This window comes from Eptesicus fuscus, chromosome 4, assembly GCF_027574615.1.
Source record: "Eptesicus fuscus isolate TK198812 chromosome 4, DD_ASM_mEF_20220401, whole genome shotgun sequence".
NCBI lineage: Eukaryota > Metazoa > Chordata > Mammalia > Chiroptera > Vespertilionidae > Eptesicus > Eptesicus fuscus.
Genome location: NC_072476.1, coordinates 35,953,841 through 35,979,744, shown reverse-complemented (window position 1 = coordinate 35,979,744; position 25,904 = coordinate 35,953,841). Strand labels below are relative to the sequence as shown.

Here is a 25,904-nt window from a genome sequence, read left to right as displayed (position 1 = left end):
ATAGACCGAAGCTGAGACACAGTAAGTGTTACAGTAACTGAAACACTGTTCATTTACATGGTGCTTCAGATTTTACCAGGCCTGTTTCACTTAATGATCACCACCACTCTAAGTCTTGGAAGGCAGGTTTTGTTTTCCTCATTTTAGAGATAAGAAAATTGACAGAGAGCCCGGCTGACATAGCTCAGTGGTTGAGCTTCGATCTATGAACCAGGAGGTCACGGTTCAATTCTGGGTCAGGGCACATGCCCAGGTTGTGTGCTCAATACCCAGTAGGGGGCATGCAGGAGGCAATTGATCAGTGATTCTCTCTTATCATTGATGTTTCTATCTCTCGTTCCTCCTTTCCTCTCTGAAATCAATAAAAATATATTTTAAAAAAAGAAAATTCTCAGAGAGTTGAACATCTTTCCCAAAGTCATGTGGCTAACAAGTGATGAAATTGAAGACCTTCATCTCAGTTCTAGTTCTGGTTGTGTCCTTTCCACTGTGCAACCTTGGATAAAGTGGACTCATTTGTCTGTGCCTCAGCTGCCACCCTGTATCAATCCACCTTTTCCAAGTCCCTGTAAATGAGCAGGAGAATGATCAAAATGACACATATGTATTTTTAATTCTAAGGGATAGGGTAATGGCACAGGAGACCTGGAGTAAAGGTGTGAAAAGCAGCAGCCTTGGTGGTTTGCAAAGGGAAGGCAGTGGGTGCCCAGCCATCTTCTTCCGTGACCTTGAAATAGTAGATGAGCTTTCTCTTGCTTTTCAGTTCTCACTGGGTATTTCTTTTCTTCCTCTATCACAGGTGCTTTTGGACTTGACAGAAGTTATATGGGAAAATCCTTAAAAGGTATGGTGTGGATTTGAGGAAGAAATACATTTATCAAAATCATAATTTAAAAAATACATCTCAGAGACTGAAATAATTTGCCACATGAACAAGAGTGTCAGTGTAGGAGAAATGTAGGCTTGCTGTGGTTATTCCAACAAATACACAAACATGTTCGACTGACATCAAGACAGTGACCATAGATGGATCAGTTAGAGCAGCAGTCTGGGGGAATGCAGGTTTCACTTTGCTGGGAAAACACTCATATTTCCCTCAAAAGAAGTATGGCTTATGGGGGAGAAAAGGAAAGAGCAGGGAAAATAGGAAGAGATCAGCGTGGTTCTGTGTTCACTGAGGCCTGCTCTTCAGAAAGAATTTGAGTAATTACTTCAGGTGCCCAGTACTGAGGTTTTACAAGAAATCCATACAGCACAAATGCTTTCTTCACCGTGATAATAGAACCTTCTTGTGTTCCTGAGTTGATCAGCAAATGGTTTCCCAATTAAAGCCTTTGAGAATTTGGAGACTCTTAGTAAAATAGAATGGAATTCATTTTATTTGAGTGTGATAATCAAAATGGAATCAAATCCATGATGTTTGTATTGATATTCACCTTAGTAATTTTATAGAATATTCTCTCCAAAACAAGTGAAAAACATTTAGTATTATTTTCAGTGTATATAATTCAGAAAACTAGCTAGAAAGAAAAACTGCCCAGCCCTGGCCGGTGTGGCTCCGTTGGTTGGAGTATCATCCCATACCAAACAGGTGGCGTGTTCAAGTCTTGTTAGGGCACATACCCAGGTTCTAAGTTTGATCCCTGGTCAGGGTACATGTGGGAGGCAACTGATTGATGTTTCTCTCTCACAGCAATGTCTGTCTCTCTGTCTGTCTATCTGTCTGTCTGTCTATCTGTCTCTCTCTCTCTTTGTAATAATAATAAAAATTTAAAAAATTTTCCAAGTAAATTATCACCAAGAGAAAAAAAAAAAAAAACATTGTTCAGTACACCTGAAACTAATACAAAATAATATTGAATGTAAACTGTAATTGCAAAGTAAAATTTTTAAAATAACGTTCATGTAATAGTGTTTGCTTTTTCCCGCTCTTTTTCTTTACAGACTTGGGAAAGAATTCTGAATATAATTCAAGTAACTGCTCCCTAAGCAGTTCAGAAAACCCATATGCCACTATTAAAGACCCACCTGTACTCATCCCCAAGAACTCGGAGTGTGGCTATGTGGAGATGAAGTCACCAGCACGGAGAGACTCCCCATACGCAGAGATCAATAACTCAACTTCAGCTAACAAGAATGTCTATGAAGTTGGTGAGTCTCCTAACCTAAGAAGGAACCTGGTATAGGAATTTAAAAAGCAAAGCAAAACTTTCAAAGTCTGAGAATACAACAGCATTTCATACAAACCTTATTAAAAATAATGGGCCATATTTTAAATGTAAGCTGTGTTTACCGTGATCATATTAATTGATGTCATATAATTTATTCAGGGAAACACCATTTAGAAAATTTAAAGGAAGTTTTCCTTATCTCCCACCTGGTCATCCATCTTTTGTTTTGTAACCATAGTGAATATTTTAGCCTACTTGTGGAATAGCATATGTATCATATTAGCTAATATGTCAACTTAGCCAAAACAAATGGTTCCACTAGATTAAACAGGTGGTTCCAATTCCTGGTTGCATTCATTATATTAATATAATATAATGCTTTTAGCGGGATTAAAACATTTTACTTTTAAATTTGTCTAATATATCAGTAAGAGTCTAAACTGTGAGTCTGGTACAAATTAATAAGAATTCAATTTAAAATTAGAGATACTTTGATTGCCTCTTGCAAGTGCAATTTGGGGAAAGTTAAAACATATCAGAGCTATCACTAGCTAGATAATAGGGCTATATAATTTAATTTTTCTTACTCTCTATCTCTGTATCAGTATTTATGATTTAAACTTTAAAAAATTCTCTACTACTTGTAAATGAAGTGACTAATTTAACTCTAGTCGCTAGTGATTCATTTCATGCTGTAGACATGTCACTGAAGATATATAACTATTTTAAAAGTATTAAGACAGCTTTTTAAAATGGAAGGCATAGTGAACTAAATTGTTATAGAAAGGTCAGTCACCAGTCCCCTTTGCACTGTCCCATAAACTTACCATCGTAAGACTGGAACTCAACTTATGTCTCCATGAATCGAGTTAACTTCTAAGGACCTCAGTCTTCTCATCTGTAGAGTAAGGGGTTTGCACTAGATTATTTCCCAGGTTTTTCAGACAATGATTCATATCCAGGGTTTCTGTCTAGTCCCTGGATGTCTTGATCCCAATCATACAGTCATCCTTTTGTTCCGAGCACCATTTGTGGGCATCAGTGGGTCTACCAACCACAGAGTAACCACATCTGTGATTATAAAAGGATCATTTGTTTTTAAAAATAATGTTTTCTTATTTGCCATTTGCAAGAAATCCCATGTTCAATTAATTATTTTTTTTTATTGCCAATAAATTAACGTGTCCCTGGTTGTCACAGAACCTACAGTGAGTGTTGTCCAAGGAATATTCAGCAATAATGGGCATCTGACCCAGGATCCGTACGACCTTCCAAAGAACAGTCACATCCCTTGCCATTATGACCTGCTGCCAGTCCGAGACAGTTCACCCTCCCCCACGCGAGAGGACCGAGGCAGCAGCAGCAGCAGCAGCAGTGAATGACACCAAAGGACCTTCGGTAGCCGCTGGAACCCTTTCCAGAACTGCAGTTCGGTTCTTCTCCATCCTCAAGTTGCCACCTTATGTGAATGTTAATCGACTTGGTAGGCAATTGCTGGGCATAACCCAGAAAGCTCAAAGCTGAGGCTGACTGACGGTAGGTCCCTGGGTACGGGTGGCTGGGCAGGAGATACCATGTGATTTTCCATTCTTGTTAGTGTTAGAACTGCACCCCTGAAGCATGACTTCCTGTAAAATCTTGGCTATGAGCATGAACTTGCAGAACTCCTTCAGCGATGTGGGTTGCAGTGGACATGGGTATGATTGTTTGAAAAACTAAAGTTTAAAGATTTTCTTTCTCATTCGCATTGTAGATCTGTACCTAGGATTGTGCAGTTTGCCATAAAATTTAGTGTGAATCACTAAATATGTAGAAGAAAAGGGGCATATTATTGAGTCCTGATTATTTGGGTGTGTGTGTGTGTAGTTTGTTTTTGTTTTTTCATTTGGACTCAGAATTGTAGGGGTAACATGAACCCAGGAGAAAACATTCTGTCAAGTGGCATAACTGGATAGACTGAATAAAACCCTAGCAGAGGTAGAAAATTTAAATATGAAAACTTTAGACTTTTTTTTAGAATGAAGAAATGTACACTTAGAATTATTTTAGAAATACTAGAGTTATTGCAGGAGTCAATATGTACCAAGCAGAGGTGATTTTTCTCCCTGTTTGACCCACAGCCCACTTTAGATCCATGACATTATTCTGATCATTATCCCTATCATACACATTCACCACTTGAGATCCATAACATATCAGTAATTATTTCATAAATATGGAAATGGGATAATTTTATTTTTGACAGAGTGGATTGAATGAGTGTATAATGAATGATTGGAAAAGGTTGTAAATTTTAAGTGTACGAAGACACTTAAGTTTTGTAAACCATTAGTAATACATGCTGTAATATAGAATTAGCAGAAAGTTTTTATTAATTTTCCCTAGAAGTGACTGAAATGTTTTTGTGCGTATTTGAGGAAAGGGCACTTTTCTTTTATTAATTGTTGATTTAGAGAAACTATGCTTAAGCTGGTCTTTTGCATTGCTAATATGACATGTATCCCATTTTTCTTTAATTTGTATTTTCATTTTTAAGTTGTATATTCTACGTTTTGTAGTGTTTGAATTGTTAATGAAAAAATATTATATGTCTGTTGTTTGTTGTAATGTTGCCACTTAACTTTTTGCTTGATAAAAATGCATTGCTTTTTTTTTTTTTCTTTCGGAGGGAGGAGATAGAAATATATAAATCAAATATATTAAAAATTGGTCATTACTAAAATAGTACAAAACCATAGGTGAATGACTTATAATCGAAATAGACAAGGTTTTCAATATTCTAAAATGGAGTTCCTTTGGTCTGTGGGCTCTGAGTCTTGGTTAAACTGGGGGGGAGGAGGTGGGAGGAGGGAGTGGGGAGCTATTGTTCCTGAGTGAGTGCCACAAACTGCTCTTACTAACACCTTCACTAGGGTGATCGTATAATTGATCATCCAAACTGGGACACTTTTGAGAGTAAATGCGGACATTATCAATGATTATCCTGCAATGGGCTTCAATCTGGACTGCTCCAGGCAAACCAGAACAGATGCTCATCCAGTGCATACTGATCATGCAATAACATTTCCACCCCAAGGTAGTTGTTCATGAGAATGCCGGTGTAATGCCAGCAAGTTAGTTTCTCTTTCTTGGACCTGCATGAGCAAGCCAAAGGGCTGGGAGGCTGAAAGCGGAAGCAGCTTCCTAAGAGAACACATTGGTCTTCAGTCTTTTAAAGACACCCTGTGTGGTGTCCTGTCTCAGGGAGTCAGTTAACAAATATATATTGTGCACCTGTCCTGCCGGTAGTACGCGTGTGGCATTGTCCCCGCCAGTCATTGAGCTGGGATATCCAGTGCTTTCATGTCATACACCTGCACCTGCGATGGCGGTTTGGTCAGATGGATGACAGAACAAACATACTTAGAGCATTTACGCCTTTGGTGGCTCTTTCTTTTAGGGAACCCCAAAGTTAATTCAAGGAAATATGGGCTTGCCTGGAATACACCTTAGAAAGAATTGATTTATTCCAACAGTTAACCACTGCCTGACTCTTGCGCGATGATAGGGGGTAGGCATCTATTGGAGGCTCTTGTTAGTCAATAGCCATAAAGAGTCCTTATTGGTAAGAAAAAAGTGACATTCCCCCCCCCCCTTCTTTTTTTAAGGATCATCTCTTCAAATTTCCATGGTAAGTTTGAGTTTTCCCATTACTCCCTGGAGATAAGTAAAAGAAAAAAATAAATACCTGTTTCTTTTCTCATTCCACTATAGGAAGAGGGGAGGGGAAGGGAGGGTATACTGACCCTAAAACTCATTCACATCTGCATGCCACACAATTATCACATTGGTAATAAAAAGGGTTCCTAGATTTCCCTGACCATTGATTTTTATCATAGGCATGCTCTTGTGGTATTAATCTCAGCTGCTTATTTTGAATTAGTGCACTTCTCAATTTAAAATCATGATACATTTTAGAAGTTTCATATGTTCTGTGTACTGCAATCACAGAAGTAAAAAGTCTAGCACTTCTAAGAACCAAATTTGTAAATATAAACTCAAAATGAATACTGTTACATTTTGTTAGTATATAAAGAGCTTCAGTTTGGCCTTGTCATTTAGAGCTTCAGTTTGGCCTTGTCGTAGTATTCAATGTGCAGTTGTAACCAATAGAAAGATTGAGTCTGGGTAATGCCACAGAGTGCCCTAGAATTCTTAAATCTGTTACTGAGAGTCTACCCCCCTCCCCATTGTTTTCTTTGGTGTCTTCAATGGAATCTAAACAATAAGGACTTCTCCAGGCCTTGTTTTCATTTGGTGCGAGGACACCTGAAAGCAGACATCCTGGTCTTCCCAAAGCATGCCCAGCACTGATGTGGTGACCAAGGCCCATGGCGGGCCCTCCCCACAGAAGTGGAGCTAAGGTTACAGTTTGTGAAATAATGAATTTTCTATCTCTGGGTAACGTCTTTATTATTCAAAGTAAGTATTTAAGAGGTATTTTGGTCTTCAAGGCTTTATGTCATGGAAATGTACATAGATATGCAAGTGTGAATCACATGGTGTGGATGGGCAATTGTTTATTAACTAAAGATGTTTACTGCCCTTTTAAGGTCCTCTTCAAATTAGTATCCGAACACTGGATCTGCTTATCCCAGTTTAGTATTTATCCAGGCTTCGTTATGATGTGAGCAAATAGCAATATAATTTTTTAAAGGAAAAAAATGAGTCTATATTAAGTTTTCTTGATTTTAGTAAACAAACAAAAAAAATGCTTTCAGTGTTAAAATATCTCTTCTCCTAAGATAACTTTCATCAGTATTAGCCTCCATCATCGCTTATATAATCAAAATGTGTTATAGATGAATGCAATAAACTTTCTAATAGAAAAAATGTAAAGTAGTGTTTATTTCTGTGTTTCATCCCATTACTAATTAAAGAGAAGAAAAAACTTATGATCCTACTGGAAAAATTAATATTTTTTTCATCTTGGCCTGATAGCATTTTATACATTAGAGACCCAGTGCACGAATTCATGCACCAGTGGGGTCCCTCAGCCTGGCCTGTGGGATCCGGCCAAAACCAGCTCTCTGACATCCCCCAAGGGGTCCCAGATTGTGAGAGGGCACAGGCCAGGCCGAGGGACCCCACCAGTGCACAATCGGGGCCAGGGAGGGATGAGGGAGGTTGGCCAGCCGAGGAGGGACTGCCACTCCAGGAGGGCTCCAGGGTGTGTCTGGCCCATCCCACTCAGTCCTGATCAGCCAGACCCCAGCAGCAACCTAACCTACCAATTGGAGCATCTGCCCCCTGGTGGTCAGTGCACATCATAGAGAGAGGTTGAGTGGTTTTAGCATATCATTAGCATACTAGAGGCCCAGTGCATGATTGAATCATGCACGTGTAGGGTCCCCTACACGCTTTCGCTTTTCATGGTGGAGCTGGGTGCCTGTCCGCTCAGCGGAGGCTTCTGAAAGGCTTGGTGCCAGAGCAGACAGGCACCCAGCTCCCCCACTTTTGATGGTCTGCGGCTGCTGAGGGGGGCTACCCTGCTGTTGAGAGGCGCAGTGTGCGGGAGTCCCACCCCCTGCCCCTCTCAACAGCCGCTGAGGGGGACTGCCGTGGACACCTGGCTGCCCTGATGTTGAGAGGTGCAGCTGGGTGTCAGTGGCAGGCCCCCTCAGCGGCCGTGGATCTGGCCGTTGAGAGGCGCAGGGGGCGGGAGTCCCGCCCCCTGCGCCTCTCAACAGCAGGGTAGTCCCCCTCAGTGGCAGCGGATCCGTGCCTCTCAATGGCCGGATAGGCCACCCCGAGTCCCACCCCCCAGCCTCCTGCCACCCAATCGTGGGCGTAGCAGAGTGATGGTAATTTACATGTTACTCTATTATTAGATAGGATTATGCTTTGATTGGCTGAACAGATGACTGGACAACCAGACACTTAGCATATTAGGCTCTTATTATATAGGATTAAAAAAAAACAAGTATATTTTATAATATTTAATTGCTCATGTATCTGCTTTTCCTTCAGAATTCTTGTTCTTAAAGGACAGAGGCAACATTTTATTCATATTTGGATCTCTGGAACCCAGGTCAGTGGCTGATAGGTCTTCTAGAAATAGCTTTAGATTATCTTATGTGGATTTGCTTTTTAAATCTCAGTAGCCTATTAATGCTTTCTTTTATAATTAAAACATTTCTGAAACACTCACTTTATTGCATCAAATATGAATAAAACATTTCTTCTCTCAATAACTGTTTATTTACTGAGGGCCTGAGTGCCAAGCACAGTAGGGATGTAGGGAAATATATGACAATGAGCTACTCTTGAGTCACTCATTAATATTTTTTATTAGGGAAATAAAGTATCTTACTAACTGTGTGACTTTGGGAAGTTACTTGACTTCTGCGGGCCTTGACTTCTATATTGTATAATGCTGGAAATAACAGTAACTATTTCAAGGAATTTTGTGAGAATTTAATAACTTTCTACATACAAAGCACTTCCGTGTCTACATGTGGTAGATAGCTGGTGTTAGCTGTGTAACCATTATGAAAAATTAACCAATAATATGATTCAGTTTGTTATAACCAGATGAGTTATGAGGCTGGTAAGTCAGAAGTGAGCATTTAATGAGTATTATGAAACCTACATGTCCATGTGACCACATCCTGATCTATTTTTGTACTATAAAAAAAATTCCATACCTATTTTATTTCTGGAGTAGTAATTGAGGAAAACAATAATAATATGATTTCATCTTCCAGTAATACGTTATCTTCCTAAGAATTGTGAATGCTTTTGAAATGTTTGGGTGTGGGGTTCTGGGAAGATGGTGCCCTGGCCTTGCATCCCCATCCTGGCACATACAGCTGTCCAGACACAGGGCTGCCCTTGGCCGCCTGAAAAGGCTCCACCCACAGAGGGACAGCAAGTCCTTGAAAGGGGTGCATGTAGGGAGCAAAATGGGGACTGTGGAGAGAGTGTCTGAGGAGAGCCAGCTGCCCTGGGAGATACACAAGGAGAAGGTAAGGGAAGACTGTCTCCGCTGCGTGCGTGCAGCAGTGACAGAGGCTGCCATCTCAGGAGGGGTAGTGCCCAGGCTGGGCTAAGATCAGCTTTCCCTACGTGGACTCGTGAACCGAGAAGCCTTCTGCCACTTAGAGCAACGTCCGGCAAAGGCGATCTCCGGCTGCCCACTGAGGGGAAAACCCCCACTCGGCCGCCGATACGCAGGAAAGACCAGAGAGACCCACAGAAGGGTTGAAAACCAGCCCGTTATCAACTCCAACGGGCAGAGAAAAGTCACAAACCACTTGATGGGAACATCACTGCCCAGGTGGAAGGAAAAGAAGCTAAACTGGAAAACCACAATAAACCTCTACCGTGGAGGTGGAGCTAATTATGTAGATAATGGAAGAAATCCTAGGTAAAATACGATTAAAACTTTTCAAGGCATATGGTAGGACCAGAGGATGTTTCCTGGAACTGAAGATAATGGTTTGCCATTTAAACGATGTGGGCTGCTTTAAGGTGGCACTCTAGTTCCCTTACGAAAATCCACGGCCTCGTCTCTGCCTTAGTTTCAGCGTGGTGATCCCGGTGGCCTGTGGGTCAATGTGTAGCCGCCAGCTGTCTGAAAAATAATTACCGGCACTGATCTGTCTGTAGCACTTTCTCATTTCCATGAGTAAGTCCTCCCACCAGGGCCCATTTGAAGCTACAACAAGACATCACCGGATGGTTAGGGAGAGATGCTCCGTAGCACACCATTATATGGTTTCTTCACAACATAGACACGATAACTGTAAATACCATCAAGGACATAACTAATAGTAAAAGGTAGTAAAATAATTAAAATAAGTGAATTTTAAGCACAACTTTTAAAATTATACCTTACTGAATTGTAAATATATATATTTTAATTTTAATAATGACTGTGTAACAACTGGCTCACAGAATTCCGAAAGTTTTAACAGTTGGCTCTCAACAAGCCCATATGAGTTGCTTTCAGCACATCACTGTGTTTGTGTAACCCTGATTTCCGATTGTCCAAGCAGACGATGATCTCAAGCCACTGACATTAATTCACAGAAGGAGCTCACAGTGTATTTCCTCCTGCCTTTTAATTTTACATCCAGAAAAACTTGGCCCGTTAAGTTTATACATTCACGTAAGCATTTACTTACTGAAAATACCGTGAGCTGTGTCTTCTCAAATGCGTACATCTCTGATGGACTAGTTTTACCAGAAAACGATGATAGGAACTGGATTCCTTCTTTCTTAAAAGACCCTCAGACTAATTTGGCCTTGAAGGAGTGCCCTCAATTCAATGCTTCTCGGGAAAGCCCTCCTTAGTGGCTTTCCCGAGAAGCATTGAATTAGAAGATGACTTCACTCAAGGGTTCTGGGCTCCTTATGCTTATAAACTCTGCATGACGATTTATTTAGGAGTTGCCATTCAGAAAAAAATACACTTATGCACAGAGCTATTTCATGATGCCATTGCTTATAACTATACACAGAGTTCCTTAACCTTGTAATAGAACCCACTCGAGACTTTTCCCAGGATGAATGCCCAACTAACAGAGACCATTAAAAATTGATGACTGTGTTATAAGAACTGGACTGACTGTTTTCTTCATAGTGCACTGGTTTGAAAAAGACTCACTTTAATATTTCTTATTCACTAAATAGCGGGGCATTGATAAAAAGCAACTGCTTGAATTATAGCTACAATTTTTTTTTTAATCCTGAATATTTTTTTGTATTGCCGGTAGATTTTATTTCTGGCAGAAAGTAAACTGCCGTTGAATCACTAGACAAAGATAATCTTAAAACACTGGGATGGAAGGCAGGTGTTTTCTTACTTGTCTGAGATGTTAAAAGAAAGCCCTGACAGCTTAAGCTCAAGGGTTAGTCTCCAGAAAGAAAGTATTTAAAAAGTAGAAAAAAAATAAAGGGAAAAAATATGCAGAGGCTCAAACTATTGCTATTTTCCTTTGTACAGAAAAGTATAAGGTGGTTGCCAGTGAATACCCTTAAACTTGGAGTAAGAAACCATGTGGCCATATTAATTATGAGAAAATGCCTTTTGGTTATTAAAAGAGTGTCATTTTCCTTAGAAGGAGAACTGATTCTTCCATGAGCTCAGCACCTGATATATAAAATGGGTTTCCATTAAGTAATTTTAACTGAATAAACAAATATAAGAACATTACATACTTCATTAAGTGCTTTAAACTTTAAAAGCAAGTCAGTATTAATTTACATGAATAGTAAAAAGCCACAGTGCTATTAAACAAAACCTTTAAGACTAAGCATAATCTATTAAAACATTATCATGTAAGTCTGTATATTACAGAACACAAGACACATTTCCTGTTCTAAAGACAGACTGACTTAAATGATGTAGGCCAGGACAGCCTCCCTTAGACTAATCTCGTCACCACCCAAGGTGATGACTTGAAGGAAGACATTTCTTAGGTGTTTGCATCCTGAATTATTCACTTTAAAAAAAACTGACTCCCTACTTTATAGTCAGAGCTCTTATATTCTTAGAAATCAGTTCAGAGGCAAAGGACAAACAAGTTCTCCAAGGAAAACCTCAGCAACTGCTCTGAGAAGCAGTGGCCCTTTATCTAAAGACAGAGCTGGCTGGTGTGATCAGCCGGAACCCAAACCCTCTGGTGGCAGCGGATTTCTTCCTGACATTTTTACTCACAGCTGCTCTCAGCGTCTTGTTACTTCAGGCATGCAGAAGTGGAGCGTGTTGCGTGTACACAGCCATTACCGTGTTGATTAGAACAGAAGTCTTACAGCATTCCTAAGTAGGACTTGAAGACAGATGTTGATTTGATTTCTCTCTGCTCCTCTGTGGAGGACCATTTCACCCCTCCTTGAACTCCTCCCGCACTGTCCTCTCATCCCACCACATCCAGACCACACCACCTCTTCCAAGCATTGCTTTACCATGCAAAGAAGATTTTGCTACTGTATTTAAAGAATTCTGATCTCATTTTATGGTCAGTCACAGCCTTTATTTAAGTCTCCATGTTTATTTATTTTATCTTCTCTCTATATACCTTACTGTCTTCATTATCTGTTGTTTCAGAGCTATAGATGAGACTTTTATCATGACTACTGCAAATTCTAGGATTGAGAGAAACATACTTGAAGTGATATTCAAATTGATACCATTTGAGAAGGATAGAATGAAGGAAGCTGCTATCAACATGTATGCGCAGGTTTTTGTGGGGCATAGTTTTCAGTTCATTTGGGTAAATGCCATGGAGTGCAGCTGTTGGGTCAATATGGGAAGTGTGTTTCGTTTTGTAAGAAACTGCCAGATTGTCTCTGATGTGGTGGTGCCATGGTGCATTGTCACCAGCAATGAAGGGACGCGCCTGCTGCTCCACATCCTCACCAGCGTTTGGTGTCGTTAGTGTTCCAGATTTCGGCCGTTCTAATAGGTGTGTAGTGGTATCTCATTGTTTTAATTTGAATTTCTGTAATGACATCTGACCTGGAGCATTATTTCTTACGCTGCTTTGCCATCTGTGTATCCTTTTTGATGAGGTGTCTGTTAAGATCTTTGGTTCATTTTTTAATCACTTGTTTATTTTCTTGCTCAGCCTTACAAATTCTCTGTATATTTTGGATAACAGTCCTTGATCAGGTGTCTTTTGGAAATCTGTCCTCCCTGTCCATGCGTGTCCTCACAGTCTCTTGACTGTGTCTTTCGCAGAGCACAAGTTTTTAATGAACCCCACCTTATTATTTTTTTTCACAGCTTGTACCTTGATGATGTATCTAAAAGTCATCATCATATCCAAAAGTGCCTAGTTTTTCCCTGTGTTATCTTTTAGAAGTTTTATAGTTTTGCATTTTACATTGACGTCTATGGTTCATTTTGAGTTAATTTTTGTGAAGGTGTAAGGTTTTTGTCTAGATTCCTTTTTTTTTTTTTTTTTGCATGTGGATGTCCAGTTGTTACACCATCATTTGTTGGAAATACAATCTTAGCTCCATTATATTGTCTTTGCTCTTTTGTCGAAGTTTAGTTAACTGTATTTATGTGAGTCATTTCTGGTCTCTCTGTTCTGTTCCATTGACCTATTTGTCTACTCTTTCACCAGCTATCTCCGTTTCACCTGTGGTTGAGTGACATTTATGTGGGGAAAATTTTCAGTCATTGGTTAAATATTATTTCTCTTCCTAGCTTTCTTTTTTCCTTCTGCTATTCCCATTGTGTGTATGTCAGATCTTTTGTAGTAGTCCCAGAGATCTTAGAAATCGTGGGTTTTTTTTGTTTGTTTGTTTGTCTTCTTTCTCTTTGCTTTTCAATTTGAGAAGTTTCTGTTGTGCTCTATCCTCACGCTCAGAGATGCTTCCCTCAGCTGTGTCCAGTCTGAGCCCATCAAGAGCAATCTTCATTTGTTACAGTGTTTTTTGATCTCTAGCATTTCTTTTTTTATTCATCCTTAGAATGTCCATGTGTGCTTACATTACCCACCTGTTCTTGCATATTATCTACTTTGCTACTAAATCCTTTAGTATATTAATCATAGCTTCGCAAAATTCCTGGTCTGATCATTTCAACATTTGTATTATATCTGATTTTGGTCTAATGCTTGCTCAGTCTCTTCGAACTTTGTTTTTGCCTTTTACTATGACTTATAACTTTTTAAAATTTTTATTTATTGATTTGAGAGAGAGAGAGAGAGAGAGAGAGAGGTCAGTTTGTTGTTGTATTTATTTATGCATTCAATGATTGATTCTTGTGTGTGCCCTGACCGGGGATCGAACCACACCCTTGGCGTAGTAGACGATGCTCTAACCATAGAGCACCCAAGACATATGCCTTATCATTTCTCGTTGAAAGGTGAACATAACATATTAGGTAAAAGAAAGCAGGGTGAGCAGGAGCTGTACTTAATGGTAAGGTGTGGGGGAGGGGAAGTGACCCTCCTCCTGTGCTCCATTGCCCTCAGTGTCCCTGGGCTGGGAGCTCACCAGTGTTCCTCATCCTCCCCCCTCCCCCGGCCCCTCCTGTCAGGTGGAACTGGCTGGAGGGGCTGGAGGCGGGCATTCCCCTCCCCCAGGGCGGCCAGGCTGGGTGAGCCCTTTCACCTGAGGTCAGGCTTGTTAAGAGCCCCGTGCTCACCCTGGTGTTTCAAATGGCTCCTTTCCCCTCCTCCCGCCAGGAGCACGAGGGGGTTTTCTCCTCTATTCTCCGGGAGAAGCTGCTCTGAGTTCTTGGCGGGGAAACTTACAGGAGCATGGGCACCCCTGAGGACTGGGTCCCCCGAGTTTCCCTGCTCTCCAAGACTTGTTCATCCCGAGCCTCCGGCCTCCGCAACCCCCTGGCTCCCAGCAGTTCGGGCCTCCTGCCCGCCGGCTCCGGCCCTGCCTCCGCTCCGGTGAGTGGGGACCCTTTACCCACCTGTCTGTCTCTCGCCTTTGGGGGTAGCGGTGGTGCTGTGACCTCCCTTCTCTGACGGAGCGAAGACAGCGTACTGGCTTTTCAGTTTGTCCAGCTTTTCACGGGTTGTGAAGTGGCGTGGCCACCTCTAAGCTCTTTGCTGGTGCCCGTGGGACTGGGGGAAGGAAGCCTGCGGCATCATTTTACATGAAGGAAATGAATGCACCTCATTCTGAGCGTGTGGTTGCGGTGCTGGAGAAATGCTGGGTTCTTCCTTCTTGGATATGCAAATGACCCTTAGTCACTGGTTCACAACCACACCTAGAAGGGCCTGCTGTGTATTACTAGAACTTTTCAGGGATTAACGTGTCAGCTGTTTAGTTTAATAACAGAAGAAATGTGCATTTTGAAAGTTTCGTTTTTATCATTTCATGTAATGGTATATATTTGGTGCGGTGTGGAATGTTGTACATTAGGAAATTATTCTTATCTTTTGGGAGCTTCTAGTCTAATTTAAATCCTCTGCCTTTTATGTAGAAAAGCCAAGAGAAAAGGTATTAATGCCTTTTTCCTCGGCACCTGCTAGTCCTAAACTCCATGTGGAGTTCTAAAATGTTAAAATGCAACTGTGCGTCCCTTCTAAAAGTAAGGGTCACAGTATTTATTAAAATAAGGATAAGTAGATATGTTTTCACTGCCTGAGCCAGATTAGTGCTAATTCTCTTGAAAGAGTGTAAAATTCACTCAAACTGCCCAATTCTACACTTTTTTCCTCTGCTTTTCTCATCCAAACATGTATGAAATAATGGCTGAATCCTTTCTTGTCAGGACACCGCTAGGTAATAAATCACTTTCTACTTGAAGCGACAAGTGATTTCATTTATCTCTGATCAAGGAATCCAAATAGTTGCATAAATTGGTAAGACAAACCCAAGAAAAACAGGGGTTGACTATCACTGTAAACCTTTTTATTTCTTTGCAATTATTTTCAGATATCTTGTTCATTGGTCTCGTTACTTTTCAATACTTGCTATCATTTGTGCTTCCGCTATCAGATAATGTTTTACCCAGATTCCAAATCAGATGTGATCAATCCAAAGTTTTTAAGGTATTATCATGACTTAAATGAAAATGGAGGGTGGCCATTCATCACTTTTGAAAGCTAAAGGTTTTTTTCACAGTCCTTCAGCATGTCCATGAGATGGAGCTAGGCTTTCTCTCGACTAACCCACAGCTCAAAGCTTACATGTCCACACAGATATAATGTCCTATGGCTTTGCTATTTGTTTTTTGTTTTTTAATCCTCATCTGAGGACATGTTTAGTGAGAGGAAAGGGGTAAGATAGACGGATGGAGGAAGAGAGGGAAAGTGGGAGAGAGGAAGAGAGGGAGAGGGGGAGAGGGGAAAAGGCTGAGAGGGGGAAGGGGGGAGGGGGAGGGAGGGAGGGAGGGAGAGAGAGAGAGGGAGGGCCATCAATATCAATCAGTAGCCTTCCATTTGTGCTCTGACCGCAAATCGAACAGGCAACCTTTTGGTGCACAGGACGACGCTCAACCAACTGACTCTTTATTTATTTATTTTTTTTCTTAGCATCATAAGGTTTCTGTGAGGCAGCCAATATGAAACACAGAAAGTCCACACTCATGATAACTTGGCAGTTTCTATTGTGGGGCCTTGAATTCTCCTAGCTCAAAGCTTCAGTCAGAACTAAAGGGGTTATGCAGGAAGTGGAATTCTGTTTCAGTACAAACTCAGGTGTGAGCAGAAATCCTTCCAGATTTGGAATGAAGAACCTAGGCTTCTGCCATAGATTTGTATCCAACGAGAGGAGAAACTCAGCACAGACTAATAACCCAGTTTGCAAAGGTATCCCATAAACACTGGGTGCTCTCCAGCCTAGCCAGCTTTCACCTGTGCGGACACCCAGGTCCACGGAGACTCAGGGGGAGGGCAGTTTGCCTGAGCCTTAGCTCACTTCAGTTCTGACTTAGCTACAAGCACGTCTGCCCGAACTGAAATGGGTCATGAAGATACATTTGGCTCTAAAGAGCCTTAGATGTCGGGCCTTGGAATAATTGCAAATTTTTAATAAAAGACAATCAATTTGAAAGGTTTTCACACTTTTTATTTTATTTTTAAAAATATATATTTTTATTGATTCCAGAGAGGAAGGGAGAGGGCGAGGGAGAGGGAGAGAGAGAGAGAGAAACATCAACAATGAGAGAGAATCATTGATCGGCTGCCTCCTGCACACCCCGTACTGGGGATTGAGCCCACAACCCAGGCATATGCCCTGACCAGTAATCAAACCTGGGACCCTTCAGTCCGCAGGCTGACGCTGTAGCCACTGAGCCAAACTAGCTAGGGCAGTTTTAACACTTTTTAGAACAAAGATTGGAGCTTGGTTGCAGCAACTGTCTTGTATGCCATTGGGAACATAAATTAATCTTTATCTCTAAATCTTCTAATCTGTTCTCATCATGAGGGACATAACCCAATAGTCCTAGATAGAGATTCTCTAAAGGGGATTCAGAGATACTCATTTCATGGATTTGACAAAGAATTCAATTGTCAAGAAAGCAATTATAGGATCAAAAGTGAGAAGGGAACTTTGAAAAGAGAAGTTCCAAGAGCTTATATGAAACTGATTCTGTATTTCCATGACATTTATGATGGGAGATGTCTCATAGAAGTGATAACTTAGAGCATATATGCTCAAATCCATTGTGATACTAGTAAAAATTGGTGAACATCTGTTGGGGGTGATGAACTGGTAAAAAAAAATTAGAGAAAATAATTTACCTGGTCTTACAATATATTTCAAACCCAAACTCTTTCATCTTATGTGTTATTTTTATGACTAGTTACTTTATTTTTATTTATTAATTCAGTACTTGCTCGTTGTGAATTGTTTTAGACCAGAAAAAATAAAATAAAAAGTCACCTTCCAGAGATAGCCATAAGAGCATTTTGTTCTTAAATACACTAAGAATCATACTGTATGTACCATTTTGCATACTTACAATTTTTACTAGTCTGTTCTATTTAATTTATCATATCATTTACTTAATTACTTACCTTTGGATATTTGTTTCCAAAATTTCAGTATATTTTATAGGGCAGCACTGTAACACACATCCCTTGAGCCTTAATCATCAAAATGTTTCAAAGTGGAAGTTCTGGGTCAAACACCATAAAAAAGTCTGAAGCATCTAATGCCTGTTGTATTTTTCTCTGGAAGATTTAGTATCAATGGATCTATGTATATTTTAACCTTTTAAAAGTGTGTGGTTTGGGGGCGTTGATGGGGGGACGAGCAAGTGGCTAGTAAATTTCCATTCCACAGTGAGCAAGTGACTAGTTTTCTTATTTGAAAATTTCAGAGGTCGACACAAGACTGAGCAGAGTTTAGATTAATGTCTGGTGATAATGTCAACTTGTAGGTAATGCATTTAATGGAGGGTACCAGTTTCTCTCCCTTTCCTTCCTCTCTCTCCTTCCTCTTTCTCAGAGTGAGGCAAGTTTCTCTTATTAGAAGGACAGACACCTAAGGCAAAATCACCTACAAAGCCGCTTGCTGGGGCCTAGGAGCACTAGAGCTTAATGGGGAGGGGCTACCTAGCAGCAACGGGAATAATGAAAGTGTTTAGGGGAGGCACATTAGAATGGTTGCATGTTTGTTTATAGTGCACATTGAGGTGCAGATCTTTGATTAGGGAGAAGGGTCAGCATCTGAGAAGGGGACTTAAAAGGAAGATACTCTCCTTCCCTTTGATTTCTCTGATTATTAGTTAAACAAATGGTGAAAAATTACTGGGAAAAGCCAATAAGGCCCGATTTCCAAGGGGCCCTTCAGACTTAAAAGGCCAATGTGTCAAGACCAATGTGTTAAAGGACTGAATGCATTAAGGAAAGGAATGGCTAGAGGGAAATGAGGGGGTGGGGTGAGTGGGTTGTGCAAGACAGATGTGTGAAGTGTGAACATTTGGGATTTAAAATTGCAAAAACAAGCAAGAAAACAAACAAAAAATATATTTTAAGTGAGATCTTCCCTGGGTTATTACAGTTTCTAAGTGAATCTTTTTAATCGTTATTAATGTAATACCATGAATCACACTATTAGTTAATGACTAAAGCCAAATGTGAAAGATTATTCATTTTTAAAAATTTATTTTCTTACTTTTATTCCTTCCTTCCATAACCAAGGAGAAGGTCTCTCCTTTACCAAGTCCGTGTTATTTCATTTCTCATGAATTTTGATTCTGCACTTAGAGATAAGAAAATAAACAATTTCAGAAACAACATTATGACTCATAGGGACAAGATCATTGACATTTACTGTAACAGCAAGCGTATTGTTAAAAACAAAATTCAGTAGAATAAATTCAAAGATCTAATTGGCTTTATTAAGTGATTCATCTCAGCTAGCAACTAGAAGGGCGCTCTGAGGGACTGTATAAAATGGAAGGTTTTTGTAGGAAGCGGGGTGGGGCAAGGGAGCTGTTAGTGGGGAAAAAAAAAAAAAAGGTTTATTCTTGGTTTGGGGGCCAGGACATCTTTCTTTGTAGTAAGGGAAAGGAAAGGGTTTGTATCATGTTGATTGCCTCTTCTTTCTATGGCGGATGGAGAGGGATTGTGACATTACCTTACTGGTTAATTAAGATTATGTTTTGGGGAGAGGTTGAAACTGCCATTAGATCAAGCATTAAATCTAGGTTTGGTATCATGAGATTTTTGTACGAGTGATGCCATTTTAGGTTTGTGGTGTTATTTTTTTTCTCTAACAGCTCAAATCACTTCTTTGCAAATTAGACATGACAGTATGGATATATTGTGGGCGACAGGAATGGCACCGGGTGTTAGACCCATCCGGTCAGACCGGACCTGAGTTTAGAAACCTCGATACTTGAGTTGGCTAGGAAAGAATTCAGAGCCAAGATTCAAACTATAAGAGAACATCTGTGTAATAAAAGCCTAAGCAACCGTTATGGCGGAATGGCCAGTCACTATGATGCTCACTGACCACCAGGGGGCAGAAGCTGAACACAGGAGCTGCCCCCTGGTGGTCAGTGAGCTCCCACAGGGGGAGCACTGCTCAGCCAGAAGCCAGGCTCAGGGCTGGTGAGCGCAGCAGCGGTGGTGGGAGCCTCTCCTGCCTCCGTGGCAGTGCTAAGGAGCAGCAAGCTGAGCGGTAAGGAGTGAGGGGTCCCAGACTGTGAGGGGGCACAGGCCAGGCTTAGGGAACACCCCCCTCCAGTGCATGAATTTCGTCCACCAGGCCTCTAGTTTATTTATAAAATCACAGAGGTAGCCTGGCTGGTGTGGCTCAGTGGTTGAGCATTGATGTTTGAACCAGGAGGTCATGGTTTGATTCCTGGTCAGGGCACATGCCTGAGTTTAGGGCTTGATCCTCAGTGTGGGGCATGCAGGAGGCAGCCGATGGATAATTCTCTCTCATCGTTGATGTTTCTATCTCTCTCCCTCTTTTCCTCTCCTCTCTCTTCTCTCGGAAATCAATAAAACATTTTTTTTTTTTTTAAAGCACAGCGGTAGAAGAAGTAATTCGTAGAAGAAAGGGCTAAGGGAACAAGTTGTAGAGGCAAAGGAAGGGCCCTGGGAGCTTGGGAGTGAGGAAGGTACAGGTGACATGCCTGGGTGGGTGGAGAGGAGGAAGGGAAAGGCGCAGGGCAAGCTCCCGGAGGGTCCTCCATCCTAGGGGTTTTAAGGGTGCAATTTTTAGGGGAGGTCCCAGAGGAAGATCTCCATAGAATAGTCAACAGTTTTCCAGGTGTGTCCTTTCAGGGTGTGGTCTCTACTGACTGATGGGCTGGCACCAAGGCAGGGAGTCATTCAGTGCATCTGGCTGTAGTTGTCTCTTGTCTGGTTTTGATGCTTCTCTGGGCCTGGAGCTGAAACACAGGTACAGCTGAGGCCTAGTGTTATCTCTAGGGAGGAAAGGTCAGGTGGTCCAAAGCGCTAGTGGAGGAAGGATCACTCTGGGAAAAGTCACAAGGTCCCACCATACATTTGTCCTTCCCTAGGCACTCAGCGCTTTCCGCCCTGGTGACCTTCTGTACCTGGCCCGTCATCCTTGCTCTGATCATATCTGCCTAACCCCCTACCTACCACAGGTATGCCCCAGGATTGTTACATAGCCCTTTGCCTTTAATCTAAGAAATGTTGACTAAGAATTAATTTTGTGCCAGGCATTGAGCTAGGTATCAGGAATAGAAAAATAAATAGACTTCAGTTAAAATACGGCATGGTGAGCTATTTCTGCTCCCTGCGCTCTCTGATCTTTGGTGAACTTTGACAACAGCCACATCCAGATCCTCCATTGATGGAGGAATGTTGCTAAGAGCAGGGACAATTAGTGTGGTCAAATGGGGAAGCCAAGAGAGGATGCATTTTTATTTTGATCATCCCAGGTAATGAGCTAAAAAAAAAAAAAAATGTTTGAGCTTCCTAAAAAGTCTAACAACTTCTTGTTTAGAAAAGTACAGTTAATTTGAATGTGTGTGGGAGCTTCCCTGGATCCCATACACACCACTGAAGGGCAGGTGAGGTGGCCACATTCCGAGATGCTATCCTAAAGTCACTTTAGGAAAAAATAAATGTTAAATAAAAGTTGGAATTAAAGTTTTTGAATAGAATATAAATATTATAAACCACAACAACACAGAAGTAGCAAAGTGACTAACAAAAACAGATTGGTGGGATGAGAGGAAAAAGGTGAGATATAATGAACTTAAGTATATTGATTGACACATTTTTCACAGTATGGGAATGTTAAAAAGGTATTATCTCCAGATGATAGCTCAAGAAAGATATCTTATATAATAAAAGCCTAATATGCTAAGTGTCCGACCATTCATTTGACCATTAGCCAGTTACTGTGATGCGCACTGACCCCCAGGGGCAAATGCTCTGACCGGTAGATTAGCTTGCTGCTGAGGGCTGGCCGATTGGGACTGGGTGAGATGGGCCGGACACACCCTGGAGCCCTCCTGTGGTCTCTCCCTGGCCCTGATCATGTGCCGGTGGGGTCCCTCGGCCTGACCTGTGCCCTCTTGCAATCTGGGACCCCTCGGGGGATGTCAGGCTTCTGGTTTCAGCCTGATCCCTGCAGGCCAGGCCAAGGGACCCCACCAGTGCACGAATCTGTGCACCAGGCCTCTAGTATCCTATATAATAAAAGCCTAATATGCTAAGTGTCCAGTCATCCAGTTGGCCATTCAACCAATCAAAGTGTAATATGCTAAGACCACTCAACTGCTCGCTATGATGTGCACTGGCCACAAGGGGGCAGAGAGTCGCCTGGTAGACCAGTTGCTATGACATACACTGACCACCAGGGGGCAGATTCTCTAACCGGTAGGTTAGCTTGCTGCTTGGGTCCGGCCGATTGGGACTGAGTGAGACGGGCTGGACACACCCTGGAGCCCTCCTGTAGTCCCTCCCCAGTCCCGATTGTGCACCGGTGGGGTCCCTCGACCTGGCCTGCACCCTCTTTCAATCTGGGACCCCTCAGGGGATGTTGGAGAGCCAGTTTCGGCCCAAAGGCAGAACAACCAGTTGCTGTGACGCACACTGACCACCAGGGGACAGACGCTCAACACAGGAGCTGCCCCCTGGTGGCCAGTGCGCTCCCACAGGGAGGGTGCCACTCAGCCAGAAGCTGGGCTCATGGCTGGCGAGTGCAGCGGTGGTGACAAGAGCCTCTCCCGCCTCTGCGACAGCACTAAGGATGTCTGCCTGCCAGCTTAGGCCTGCTCCCATCCCCTGAGGACTCCTGGACTGCAAGAGGGTGCAGGCCAGGCTGAGGGACCCCTCCCCCCTGCAGTGCACGAATTTTGTGCACCAGGCCTCTAGTTATAATATGTTAGTTAAAGAAATAAGTATAAAAATAATAAGCAAAAAACCAGATGGTACAGTTGGGAGAATGCCCCATCTCAGTGAGAGGGGATAGTAAATTAATTATTCATTTTAATAGTGGAAAGCTAATGGATGCTATATAAAGACAATAAATCAAAGAATAAGGATTTAAGTGAATTATATCAAGTAATGAAAGCTATAAGTCACTGGAAGAAAAAGAAAATTTCCAAATTTTCAGAAGAAAAACATAGATAAACAAATGTAAATAAAACACATTCAATAGAGCAGAAGATTAAAATATAAAGAAATATTAAAAAATAGAAGGCATAAAGAAATATTAAAAATAGAAGGCATAAAACAAAATAGTAAAGGATTTAAAATACATTTTATATACTAATGTAAATAGTATAAAATTTTTGTTAAATAAAAGATTTTAGGACAGATAAAAAATAAAATCCAACTGTATTGAATATACAAAATGCACATTGACCAAAACAAGTGACTCCCAAATGTTACAAGTGATGAGATGAGTAAAATATACCAGGGAAATATTACAAGAAATCAGGAATTTTGATGTTAATATCAGACTATGCTTAATCCAGAGTAGAAATCATTAAATAAAATAAGAAAGGCAGTTTGTGTCAATCATTGCTTCAGTAAACTATCCAAGCAAATTTACCATCAGAATTCATAAATCCAAATGCTACGAAATAGAAGACGCGAAGGGGAGATACACAGTAGTCGTGGAGACTTGAAGTTTTCCAGTCAGTTCATGACAGACCAAAGGACAAACAGATACGGATAGAAGGGACTTAAGGAATATAATGAATAAAAAGATACACTGAACTCTATACTTTTAAAGCACAGAACACACCTTAAATTCTGCCCTGTAATAATTTATGAAACTGTTCACAATTATGCTACAAAATACATACATTCAAGGCATATATACATAGGAATTGAATGCCTATGCCCCCAAAATTCATCTAGTGAACCTCTGATCCCCAGTGTGATGATATTTGGAGGCGGGGATCTTTGGGAGGTAACCGGATCATGAGAGTGGAGCCCTCATGAATAGAACTAGTGCCCCTACAAAAAGAGACACAAGAGAGAGATCATCTTTCTCTCCTCTGCGTGAAGATACAGCAAGAAGGTGGCCATCGGCAAACCAGGAAGAGGGCTCTCACCAGGAACCTAGTGAGCTGTCACCTTGATTTCGAACTTCCTAGCCTCCAGAACTGCTTGTGTGGTTTGAGCCGCCCGTTCTATGGTACTTCTGTTGTAGCAGCCCGAGCTGACTAAGACATGCTTTTAATTGCTCTAATTATCCATAGTTTCTAAAAACACAAATTTAGACAAGATGCCATGTTTCATTTAGCAGATGAGAAAAGGTCATCGTGTTTAGTACAGCATTGTCAAAGATATGAAAAAAGAGAATCGCGTACACTGTTGACAGAAGTAAAATTTAGTAATCTACTTTTAAGAATTCTATCTCAGAAATTTAACATACAGTTATACTCAGATATGTGCTCAAAGACATATCATGCAGTTACTCAGAAGGAAGAGTTTGATCACAGGCTCAGGTGAAAAACTAAAAAACACTGTTAAAGGAAAATAAAGAATGTTCAGAGTATGTTTTGTAACATGCCATTGTGGGGGAGGGAGAACTTTCCTCTACCCTCAAGACATGAGACAGATTAGCAAGAGAAAGTATCCAAATTCAATTACACACGTATGTAAGGGAGCCCCACGTACATGAGAGAGTCAGGGACAGGACAGGAAAGTAATGTGTGCATGACGTGCTGAGCTATGGATACGGTGAGGCACCTGGAGGGCATTTCAGGGGGAGCACGTGTTCCGTGATCAGTAGTGTGCTCTGCTGTGCAGGTAGGTCAAAGGTCATGTCTGGTGATAACTCTCACTATGGGCTGGACCCTAATGTAAATGTTCCTAGATGGCTAAGCGGGAGGCGACTGTAGCTTTCCCTGAGCCGAAGGGCCTTGGTTGCTTTTAGCTCAAATTAACCTGCACCCCTGAGACACATCTTGGAGTGGCTCATTCGGAACCCCTACACCGTCATGTTACATACATTTGTATGTGCACATTAAACTGCTTGAAGGACATGCACACACAAACCAATGGTGGTTGCTCCTGGTGAGAAGATAGTCATTCTGGAGCAAAACGGAAAAGTTGTGTTTCATTCAATATACCACTGCACGGATTTTTGATGTCTAAATATTAGGTTTACAAATTTTTTTAAAATATATTTTATTGATTTTTTACAGAGAGGAAGAGAGAGGGATAGAGAGCTAGAAACATCGATGAAACATCGATCAGCTGCCTCTTGCACACCCCCTACTGGGGATGTGCCCGCAACCAAGGTACATGCCCTTGACCGGAATCGAACCTGGGACCCTTAAGTCTGCAGGCCGACGCTCTATCCACTGAGCCAAACCGGTTAGGGCTGGTTTACAAATTTTTTAAAAGAGTAGAAAATAATGAATGAGAGAGACATCACACGCGCCCCGAGGGAGCCTGCCGGCTAATGGAGGAGACAGATACCTAAAAATGACACCGCAGGGCGAGAAATGACCAACCGGATTTGTGCAGCTGGAGCCCAGAGGGAGCGCCTAACTGCAGAAGCGATTTTCCTGTAAAAGGAGGAGAAAGTGCTGCCTGATGGCACCTCCCCCACTTCCTTTCTTCTTACGCTGTTAGCGTCCCAACTTTTTTTGAAAATAGGCCTCATTTACCAAATATGGAATTCTGTTGTACCCATGAACAAAGGGAGCAGAAACCCAAAAGGAATCATTTCTAAAAAGAATACTCCACTCTCGCCGTGGGGAGGAATTCTTCTTCAATGCAGTCTCCTCTGATTATTTTTCCCATCATCTCCTTTGATCTGTAGACATCTCTCAGGCAGGGTTGAGACTCATGTTCACAGTTTGCCGCTATCAATAAGTAAAGTGAAATATGTCCCATGAGTGGTCACAGGCGGTGTTCGTATTTTAAGTGAATTCTCCCATCCAGCGTGATGGCCTGGCCCAGGGGCTCTGCGTCCTCTGTGGCACCGGCTCCGCCCGCCTGTGACACAATGGTGACCGTGCCATGGCCGTCAAGCGCAAGGCCCTTTGCACAGTGTGACGTGCCTCCCTGCTTTGTGCACACCCAGGGGCTTGGACGACGTGACCCATTGTTGGAAACAAGGGGCCACTTCATCTTGACATGGACAAAAGGGGTGAATTACTGAAAAGCTTGAAGGAGTTAAGTTTCTCACAATAAATAAATAGTCTGGGGCGCATCGGCAGCAATATAATCCTTTAGAAACACATTGATCTCTGGGTTTCTGTTCATCGTCTGCTGGAGTTCAGAATTCCATGCTTCTAAAGGAAAAAGAAGATGGAATGTTTAAATGTGTGAAACAATGGTTTACTCTGGGTGAAAGGGCGGTGTT

General features: G+C 41.6%; 1 protein-coding gene and 1 pseudogene across 1 annotated transcript in view; one reads left to right on the top strand and one right to left on the bottom strand.

Annotated features, from left to right (window-relative positions):
* MEGF10 (multiple EGF like domains 10) overlaps window positions 1-3,553 on the top strand; it is a 124,436-nt gene extending 120,883 nt beyond the window's left edge. Inside the window, exons 22-24 of the mRNA XM_008141362.3 lie at window positions 800-844; window positions 1,945-2,151; window positions 3,372-3,553. Of these exons, the coding sequence (XP_008139584.2) occupies window positions 800-844; window positions 1,945-2,151; window positions 3,372-3,553 (434 nt within the window). The remainder of the gene's footprint in view (window positions 1-799; window positions 845-1,944; window positions 2,152-3,371) is intronic.
* A 2,397-nt stretch (window positions 3,554-5,950) lies between these two features.
* LOC103286209 (Bardet-Biedl syndrome 5 protein homolog) lies at window positions 5,951-10,378 on the bottom strand (annotated as a pseudogene).
* Window positions 10,379-25,904: the final 15,526 nt, after the last annotated feature.